Genomic DNA, 10,588 nt, shown 5'->3' with positions numbered 1-10,588 from the left:
CCGCCAATCGCGACGGGCGTTCTTGCTGCTCCTCTCAATCTATTGGCTGCCTGCTCGAGAGGCCTGGGCGTTCTCACTTCTGATTGGTTTAGCCCCGGTGAGGGCGGGAAGGCGCCGTTCCGTACGGGCAGGCGATTGGCTCGTTTCCGTGTCGCTGGGCAGGGAGGGGGGCGGCGCGGCGCACGCGCGGGCGGTGCCGGCAGAGGCGCGCGCGGCGGTGACGCGGTGGCGGGGCCGCTGGAAGCGCCGCCCGGAGCTGGGAAGAGCTGGAAGCGGCGCCAGGTCAGTGCCGGCCCCGGGGAGCGCGGTGGTGCCTGCGGCCCGCGGAGCCCCCGGCCCGGCCCGCGGGGCCCCTGCTCCCCGCACCTTGTGCCCGTCTGGGCCCCTTCCTCGCATTGGCTCCTTCCCACCGTTTGCCGTTCCTCCTGCGGTGTTTGCTGAGGCTTCTTTGTTTTATTTTATATATTTTTTTAAAGAGGTTCTCCTGACCTCCTCTTGCCCTGCAGAATCCTACACAGTTCGATGTTTAAACCTCAATACATGAAGTGGGTAGGGAATGGGAAACTGTGCAGGGGTTCTCCCCTCTGACTGCGTTAAAGCTCATGTGCTGTTCGTGGTCTGGAGGGACATGCAGGGCTGTGGGCTTCTGAGGGGGAGCTGACTGGCAAAGCCAGCCCATTCCTGTTTGCCGGCTTTGAGCCAGCCAGCTGTGGAACCATTCAATTTTCCAGGTCAGCAAGGTGAGGTTTGTGGTGGTTTTTTTTGGGTTTTTTTTTTTTTTTTTTTTTTGTTTGGTTTTTTTTTACATTATTACATTATTATTACTACATTTCCTCTGGCCTCAGGAGCGTGCTGGTTCCCGAGAAGCAGGCAAACACAGCATCTCATAGTGGCACCCAGCTGCTGTTAAAGGGGTCCAGCTATAGGCCTATGCCATTCCAGGCAGCTCACAATGAGCAAGGAAGATCAGCATTCTGGAAGAGGTGTTCAGCTAATGTGCATTTTCTTGAAGTCTAGGTAGCTTAATATTTTTCATCCAGAAAAGGCGGAGATTTTTCTTTCGTCTTTTGCAGTGCAGTGGCATCCTCTCTTACGTGCTGGTTCTGTTGCTCATCAGAGTTCACCGCCAGCTCATTGAACTGTTGAAAAATATAGCAAAAAGGAAAAAACAAATATTTTCTACCTTTAAGCAATCAGTGTGGTGCACAGGATGGTGTTGTGAGGGCAGAGCCATGTGCCTGGGAAGGAGCACATGCTTTCAGGCAGGAGTGAGGCGTGATGGGAATTGCATTCCTGCCTTCCACTTCCTGTGACATACAGCTCATTTTCTCACAGGATGCTTTAGGGGATTCTTCTAAACAAGAAACTGTGTTAATTAAAGCTAATCTGGTGTCTTGTTAATTAGTTTCTTTGTTTCTTTATTGCTTATTTCCGTGGTATATACCCACGTACTTGCACTGTCATGCACTAAAACTGTACTGGACCCAATACTTCCATAACTTTTCGATGTCTTTCTGGAATTTCCAAAAGGCAATACTGCTCACATCATCTATCATGATGAAAAGTGTGGTGTTCCAGTTCTTATTGAATCCCTAATGTGAAAAGCAATTATTGCTTTTTTCCTGTCAGAAATGTAGAAAGGAATGCTGGGTTTAAACTCGCTGTGCTTTGGTGTAATCATGACTTCCTAGGCTTGAGATGTGAGAGAAATGACCTTATTTTCTTCCCTTTAAAGAAGCCCCCCAAAACCTTACAACTACATTCTGTGACAGCTGATGCTTACATGTTTCAAAATAACGCATATTCTTCTGGTAGGTTCAGATCAGAGTGTAAAGAGGTTCTGGTATCCATAATTAAAATTTTCTAACAGCATCACATTACAGTTAGGTTAATTTGCCACCATGTGAGGAAAGCTCCCCACTCATCTACACCCTTAGCCATGCATCCTCTGTTTTGTGTTGGCTCTAGTCTGGTAACTTAAATGACTCAATTTTTGAACTTTTCCCCTTTGGTCTCTCTGAAATGTCCCCCTTTTTGTTTTGGCATGTTAGTTTTTCACTTTTTATCAATTGATTCTTGTTGCTACATGAATAGTGAACTGCCAGAATTAAGCCAGAAGGGTGTGGGGCTTGTGGCTAAAGGCAAGGAAGGAAAAGAAAGACTTCCTTTGGGGAGGGAGGTGTAATTTGACGTCAGCTGCAGCAGGAAATTTCATCCATTAGTGTACATGCACACAGGTGGTCCTTTAATTTCCTGACACCTTGCTGTTGTTTATGCTGGATTAAGATTATAAAAGTGATTGAGAATTACATCCTGAGCCTGAATTGTTCAGTTTCTGCCTGGTGTGGTCCAACTTTGTGGCCTTATTACATCTGGCTCTGTATGGTTTTTTTGTGGAATTAAGGGAAAGCACCCACATTTCAGCCAGGCCCCTCACGCTTTCTGTGTGCAGCTGCAGCACAGCTTCTCATCCTGAGTGAAGAAAACCCTTTGATACCTGTGGCCTCCTGGTTTCAGGTTATGGAAAGCCAACAAGAAGATGGGATTTCAGTGAAACCAGATTGTTCTTTTCTGCCCTTATACTTCAAGGCAGGTCTCACAATGAAAATACACTTATTTCTCATCAAGATACAGTGCAGGAGAAAAGCTGAGCAGCAGTGTTCATGAACTCTCCAGGGAATGAAACTCAGTAAGCTCTTGATAAAATGTCAGAACATTTTATTTTGCAAGTGATGTGGGATAAAGGCAGTTCTGGGCTCACTGCAGAGAAATGCAAGTGAAAACAGGATGTGAAAGTGGAAGATTCTGTACCCTTTTCTGGAAAGGGTGAATAGTATCTGAGGTTACATTCTACAGACATTGAAAATATTGATGACATGTTTTCCCATTGGAGTTCTGAAATTTATGCCTTCCCTTCCTGTTCTCAGGAAGATTCAGGATTGCTTCTCTTAGCTTAACCTCATCATCTTCTGAAAAGCAGAATTTTAAATCTGCTTAGAGTGAGAGACTACAAAACTGGGATCTGGTGTTTGCAAGTGACAGCTGGAGCAGGATATGGCATGCACTGGCTCCAGGAAGCCTGTTGGACCTGCCACATTCACAGGAGAGGGGATTCTCTTACTATAACCTGATTTTGATTTTACCTGAAGAAACTATGTCAGTGATGTAAGCAAGTAACATTTTTTCCCCCTTTCTATAAAATCTTGTGTCAGAAGCTTGCAGAAGAATTTTCTAAGCTGGTTTCAAAGATTTAGTGGGAAAGAGCACTAATTAAATAAATGTGGGGGAAAATAGGAAGCACCTGTGCAAGTGTTAGCGGTGTGTCTGATAGCCTAGGTTCACAGCCAAACCTGCAACTCCAGGTTTTCCTCCAAAAGAGATCTGGGGTGTTACAAAAGCTTTGTAGTTCCTTGTGAGTCTGAAGCAGTCTGCTTCCTTTTTTAAGATCCTGCTTTTAAAGATCCTTTGTCAAATATATGAATAGTGACACCATTGAATTGTCTGGGTAAATTTAATGTAAGTCTCAGTAAGTTTGATGTTGAAACAGGATGATCTACATTTGCAGTATTGGATAAAAATTCATATTAATTCACTGGCTGATGTAGGTTTTCATATTTTCTAGTACTATTTTCATCTACATTGTGGCTTCCAGGTTACCACCCTTCTAGCACTCTTTGTCTCAGTTTGAGTCAGGAAAAGCAGGAAGAAAAACAGATTTAACTTCATTAGCACAATTCCTGTTAGAGTTCATTGGAATTGAAAACTCTTGAAACTGTTGGATGTGGAAGAGTTCAGTTGTTTTGATGTTGCATCAGGAAGGACCTGAAAGTGGAGGTGTTTGCTCAGTTCAGTTTCTGGCTTCTGTGTGGTCTCTGATCCCATCATACCAAAGGGGTTTTTTTGCAAGTGGGACAAGAACAAGTGGAGTCACTTGTTCTCCCCTTGCCAATCCTTTCTGGCGTCTCTAGTTATGCTGAAGGCCTCATACATTTGACTAAACCTTAGGTACAATCTTGTAGAAGGTATCCTTATTTTCTTCACCCAGAATATCTGATTGTGTTGTATAAGTCTCTTTTTCCAGTGTTGCCTTTTATAGACACATCAGTATTAATTCTTTCAATTACAGCAATTTTAAAAATCCAACAGATGTGTGTTTAGGTTTGCTGTCCTACTGTGTTAACACAGACAGGTCTGCTTTCCTCCTGTACCCATAATACTGAATTGTATTAATGTGATTACCCAGAACAATTCCCCACCAACTGTCTCTTTTAATAAAGTCCATGTTTAAATTTGGAAATTCTTGTTTTGGCTGTTTCTGAATATGATGCTGTCCAGTGTGCCTTATTATTGATGCTGTAGGTGCTTACTGGCATAGCTGAGTATCCTGGCCATTGTATTTTTTTTTCCCTGAAAAAGTTCCTTGATGTTAATAAATTATTAAGGTCAGTTCAGACATTATTATGAAACAGATGCACGCCCATTAAAACCTTGTTAAAGGTGTTACCATATTTCTTTGCACATCTAATTAATTCAGGTTTGACTTACTGCTTCAGGGGAAGGTGAAATCATTGCTAAAGGATGCAGTGGTAAAGTCCCCTGGGTTTGAATTTTGTGAGCTGAATCAGTGTCCTTTTTGCCTGGTGAAAGATGGTAAAAATTTGCAGTTTAGGGATTAAAAGGCTTGGATTCTCCATGGATCAGCTTGGCCTGGTGAGATCTGGCAGTGGTATGCACTTGCTTTTTGGGTTTTTTTCCCTCAAAGATGGCACTACTCAGTTGTTTGTTTCACCCAAAGACTGTCTTGTGCAGGATTTAGAACTTAGTGTGTGTTAATCCACTTTTTGAAGTGGAGGATAACAGGAAAGAATAGTTTCTGGTGTTTTCAGAATGCCTGTATTTCCATATATCCCCACCTGGAAGAAAACAGTATCACAGTCAAGATGCCCTCTGTTACCTGAGAACACAGAGCATTTGGACATCACTCAAAATCTCCAGCAGAGTAGAAGAAACTGTGTTAAAGCTCCTACTCCCACTAGCTGAAAAAGAATATTTTCTAGTGATTGACACTAGGAAATATTATTAAATCTCTGAATGTTGCTGAAAACTCTTAGAGTTGGTTTTATTTATTGGCCCCCTGTAGGTCTCTCTTTAAGCTGTTTGAGTGCGTTATTCAGGAAATTGTACTTTAAACCTGTTTTGGAAGTATCTGTGGAAATCTGCAGCTGTCTTGTCAATGCAGAGAAAGTGCTTTCCATCAGGTCTCAGATGGGGTGTCCAGAGTGAGATGTGCTTATTTAAAAGTACTTTTCTCCTTTTTTTTATTTCAACTGATATCTGAGGGTCACTGTGCCCCTGCAAGTTGCATCACCAAGTTTTCTACAATGAAGTTGTAGGGAAAGTGGATTGTTGAGGAGAGAAAGTTGTCTGCTCTTCAGATCAGCACTTAACAAGCTTTTGACTTTAAAATTTTGACTTTTTAACTCTCTTGGGGTGCCAGGTTTTATTTAAAATTGATCTTTATATTTATTCTTTACTGTGCTTTAACTCTGAGTAAGATTTAATCAATTAGAATAAATCGAGGCTTCCCTCCAGCTTCTGCATTGGCATTGTTTTATAGTGTCAGTATGTTGCTGACAGATACAGTCAAAACCAAGATTTGTCTTCAGGTGACTGAAAGATTGAAAAAATACCAACAGAATGATGTTGATCTTCAGAGACAATATCCTGTGACAGTATTTAGATTTGGTCTGACTTAGAGATTCCAAAATACTGCGTGGCTAACTCTTGGTGGGGCATCATTTATTGCTAATACTTTTACCTTCAATGCAAAGCTCTCTAAAGCTCTCCTTTGTGTGAGATGAATCACTGTGTCTCTGGCATGCAAGAGAAACCTGGCTGACTCTGGAAGTACTTGTTTCATGGTTAATTCGCGGTGTGATAGATGTGTTTTAATTGAATTTCCTTAAAGGGAAGCTCTAGCTGGACATCCAGGCATTGTTTGCTGGAAGCTATTCTCAGCCTGCACACCAGCAGTCAACAAATGTCATTCAGTTAATTTCAATTTGAGCACTGCAAATACCATTTGGCTCTAAGTTAGAGGGAAAGAAAAGCTCAAGCAGGGAAGTGCTCTAAAAGAAAATCACGAAGGTGGTGTTTTTCTTATCCAACAGGCAGAAAAGACAGGATGATCTTAATTTAGTTACTGTGAAGCTTCACATTCCACAGCCTAATTGCTTTGCAGTGGTACTGGCCCTAACCCTTGAGAGGAACATCCCTCCTCAGTGGCAGCAGAGGGTAGGGGTGGAAGAGGAGTAAAATGGGTAATGCTACACTTTTCTGAAAGGACGCTGTTTATCATAAGAAAAAGAAAAACCAAGCAGACTACTGTGATAAATGATCACAGATTTTTGAGAAGTCTTAGCTGATGGAAGTGAGTCAGCAGCTGCTTGGTTACCTACAGAATTGGTGATCTCAGAGGGATGTCTTAGTGTGGGAAATGGACAAAAATTATGTGATGGTGTGTGTGAAAAGGCCTATCAGTGGTTTTATGATAGTGATGAAAAAATAGGGTACTCATCCAGATCCTTTTTTCTGCTATCACTTTTTGCTTTATTTGATAGGCTTGAATACTGGGGATATACATATACAGAGTGTGAAACATCTAATGGAAGTGAAAATTAGGATTGGCAGAGTTTTACAATTTAATATATTAGTTCACAGATAAAAATTACATAGCAATGATGAAAAAAACAGAGATTAGGGTGAGAGGGGTTTTCTTCAGTGCAATGAACCTTTTGCGTAAGAAATGGTTGCTCATGTCCTAAACTAGCATAGAAAACTCATACTGAAAAGGATAATTCAGAGTCTTATTTGATGTTAGCTGGAAGTGCAACCTTCTGAACGGCTATTTCAAAAACACCTCTAATGCTTTGTTCTTCTCTTGAATCACTGGTGTTGTCTGTGAGCTAAATCTGGCAGGGGTGACAATGTGAGGAATTCCTTGCATATGATTTTATGTATGTTGCCATGTATCTCATAGTCATGACCATTTGTGCCATTTGATGTTATGGTGAGGAAAAGTGAAGTGAAAATAGAGTACTTAGAAATTATTGTCTTGTCACAGGCAGCCTGGTAAGTGGTGGTAAGTAACTCAAAGGATACTTCATGGAATACTTTCTTCTTTTTTAAACACATCATTACTTCATATTTGGTATGTCTTGACTTTTGCTTCATTTATTATGCTATGTTATTCATGGGCTTTTAAGGCCTGAATGTGGGACTTTAAATGAAGGTTCAGTCCTTTGTAAGGACCTCTTTGCTCATCTAAGAACAAGGCTGAAGCAGTTTGTGGTGTAGGAGTTGGTAGTGCTAATGGTTTTCATGCTGCAGTGTCCTGGTTTGAAAAGGAAGTGAGTTTTTTGGGAGTTTGGTGGTCAAACCAATAGGTGCTCAGATTTGAATATTGGCACCTGGTGTGGCCAGGTGGACACGCCTCTGAGAACCCAGGGGGTTAAAAGCAGAGAACTCCCAGGGGGAAGCTCTCTTGGTTCTGGTGGATATGCAGATAGTTGACTGAGGTGTGTTTATGAGCAAGGATCTGTTCTCATGGTGCAGCTGGGAGCTTTTCCTTGAATACCTACCAGCCTGTACAGCAAGCTGTGCTCATGGTGCATCTCTGCTCAGGGGTGGCTGAGGTGTTAAAGCAGACAGGGCTGCTTACAGTGGGACAGAGTGATGTCAGCTGACGCCCTCAGACTCCACTCTTGGGCTGTCTTAGGACCTTTCTTGGTGTTGTAGCCATTTTCTGCTTTCCCCATTTTACAGGTCTCAGCTGTCCCAAAGCTGTCTTCTGGAGGACAGCTTTCTTACTCAAGCTGTGTTGGCTGTGACTGAATACAAATGAAATCTGCTGTATGTTTTGGTACTAATTTCTTGTGTGCTTTTAAAAAAAGTTTTATGTTGTTTTGCTTTGAATGAGAGGTATAATTTCCTACTTCTGTAACATTATTGATACATAAGGAGACAGTCCAAGGCTTAGGAAAGGGAAATGGAAAACACCCCATCCTTTTCTTACCTCTAAGTAAGATAAATAAGAACTTTGGAAGTTAGAAGATAGCTAAGAATCCATCTGCCTTTTTTTCCTTGCAGTATACATGAAGCTCACAATCTGGACCTGCTATGACTGACCCAGACGTCCTCACTGAGGTCCCAGCAGCTCTCAAGCGCCTTGCCAAATATGTGGTGCGTGGCTTTTATGGCATCGAGCATGCTTTGGCTCTGGACATCCTCATCAGGAACCCCTGTGTGAAGGAGGAGGACATGCTGGAACTCCTCAAGTTTGACAGGAAGCAGCTCAGGGCTGTCCTCAACACCCTCAAGGGTGACAAGTTCATCAAATGCAGGATGAGGGTGGAGACGGCTCCCGATGGCAAGACCACGCGCCATAACTATTACTTTATCAACTACCGCCTGCTGGTCAACGTGGTCAAGTACAAGCTGGACCACATGCGCCGCAGGATCGAGACCGATGAGAGAGACTCCACCAACCGCGCCTCTTTTAAGTGCCCCATCTGCTTCAGCACTTTCACAGATCTAGAGGCCAACCAGCTGTTTGACCCCAGGACAGGTAAGGGTATGGCTAACAGAGTGCTCTTGCTGTGGTTGTAAGTGCTGGACTTTAAGGATACAGAGCCTTAGGAAAATTCTCTTTGAGTTTGGCCAGAGCTAGAGGGCACTCTGTTTCTGCAGGTGGTAAATGTTTGAGCAAAATACAAAAGGAGTGTATGCAGGATTATACAGATGAAGAGAAATCTTGGTGAAATGCTTTTGAGTGACAAGCAGTAGAGAAATGGAAGTCTTACTGAAGTCACACTCAAGGTTGAATAAGGCAATCTGTCCTTGTTGGAAGCTGTCGAGGCTTTTAGCTGGTCAGAGTGACCCCGAGAAAAGTTGGAAAGTCTCTTTTCCCAGCCCGGTGCTTGAAGAAAGAGTCAGGGCTCTTCACTTCTCGGTCTCAAGGTTGTTTATTGTATCTTACCTATAAAATTCTTTCTCCTGTCCAGCTGAGGTCTGCTCAGCAAGACAGTCAGAGGCACTCTGCCTGCCCCCACGGCAGTGTTGTCTTTTTATACTAAAAACTATGTGTACAATATTTACAATTACTTTCCAGTACCTGTCACCTATGTTAGACAGTGAGCTTCTACTCTAAACCAGTCTAGAAGTGCCAACATCACAGCAGAAGATGGAGGCCAAGAAGAAGAAAGGCTGGACATGCCCAGATCCCTCCATCTTGCCCCCCTGAATCCCCATTCTAAAAACCCCAAAATCTACTTTTTCACCTTGTGATAAATTCACTATCATTCTATTTAATTTGTCATGGCTTGCAGATCTTCATCCAAGGTTGGTAACTTGCTCCATGGGTCATAATCAAAACCACAGGCATTTTTGGGCTCTGTGCCAGGGTCTCTGAGTTCCCTGGCAGGGGTCTTGGCTGCTCAGGACAGCCAGAGGGATGTCCTGGGTCCTGACAGGAAGCTGGTGGCTTTTCAGTATAACCTGGTCTCGCCAGTAAACTGTAAGACTTCCAGATAGTTTGCAGAGAGGGCACATGTAGAGCTCATTTGAGTTGGTCACGCAAGAAGTGAGTTGTTCCTGTTTAATATTCTCTAGCCTAGTGCATTGTACTGCTCAGCCTTGTTTCCTGGTGCAAGGCAGTCTCACGAAATTTAAAAGAAATTAATTACAGTCTTGTCTGTGGTTGGGAGTAAACAAGATTCTTATTCATGTATAAGTCTCAGTGGAAGTGTGTATCTGTCTCATGCATATGAAATGAGAGCCTTTCTTGGATGTCATTGTCTACTTTCTGCTTCTGTGCCAGGGAATAAAAGGAAGAACACCTGCACCTGATGAAACTCTGTTTTGCTAGTCTAATCTGGGATTATTTTGGGGGGAAGGCAGGGAGGTTAGGCGTTAATTTACTTTTTAAATTTTTTTCTTTGGAATTCTGTGTCGTGATTTTACTTTTTCAGAAGAGTAAGAGGACAAAAGTTAGGGTTTGATATGTTGAACTCTCAGATATGTTGAACTATGATGTTTTGTGTCAGTTAACATAATGAGAAACTGTAAATTTGTCTGTTTAGCAACACTGAAGCTTTTAATCTAGGGTTACTGATGTTTAATCTGCCAAGTGCAAGCACCCAAGAAATGTTCAGCATCTCATTTTTCCTTTTTCCTGCCTCCAGAGTTAAAAAGCTGTGAAACTCCTTTTACTTGAGCAGCTATGAAGATGTTACTTAGTACTAGAGAAGCAGAATCTGCTAAGTCAAGTAACAGTTGCTGATGAAGTCCAGCGCAGCTTGCTGAGTAGAAATTGCTTCCTTGAGGAGCACCAAACCAGCAGTGCCAACACAGAATTTCTGTGCTCACCACTGAGTGTAGAAACTCTGTGTGCCCTCCACATTTAATGATCATCTGTGGTGGCTACAGTTGTGTGTGTTGGCTGAAGGGAAATGGTGCTTTTGCAGTTTGCGCTGGTAAGGAGAGAGTACAGAACCTGTGCAGAGAGCACACCAGTGGGGAGTGTGAGACA

At 42.8% G+C, this 10,588-nt stretch overlaps 1 protein-coding gene across 2 annotated transcripts in view; it reads left to right on the top strand.

The window, feature by feature from the left end:
* The first annotated feature begins 187 nt into the window (after positions 1 to 187).
* The window catches only part of GTF2E1 (general transcription factor IIE subunit 1), a 49,240-nt gene continuing 38,839 nt past the window's right edge, over positions 188 to 10,588 (top strand). Inside the window, exons 1-2 of one of the 2 annotated variants that reach the window (XM_030952753.1) lie at positions 188 to 282; positions 8,149 to 8,626. In XM_030952753.1, the coding sequence (XP_030808613.1) occupies positions 8,179 to 8,626 (448 nt within the window). In that variant the 5' untranslated portion in view covers positions 188 to 282; positions 8,149 to 8,178. The other variant, XM_030952762.1, reaches the window with a different exon arrangement.

Source organism: Camarhynchus parvulus, chromosome 1, assembly GCF_901933205.1.
Source record: "Camarhynchus parvulus chromosome 1, STF_HiC, whole genome shotgun sequence".
Classification (NCBI taxonomy): Eukaryota; Metazoa; Chordata; class Aves; order Passeriformes; family Thraupidae; genus Camarhynchus; species Camarhynchus parvulus.
This window is presented reverse-complemented; position numbering and strand designations above follow the sequence as displayed.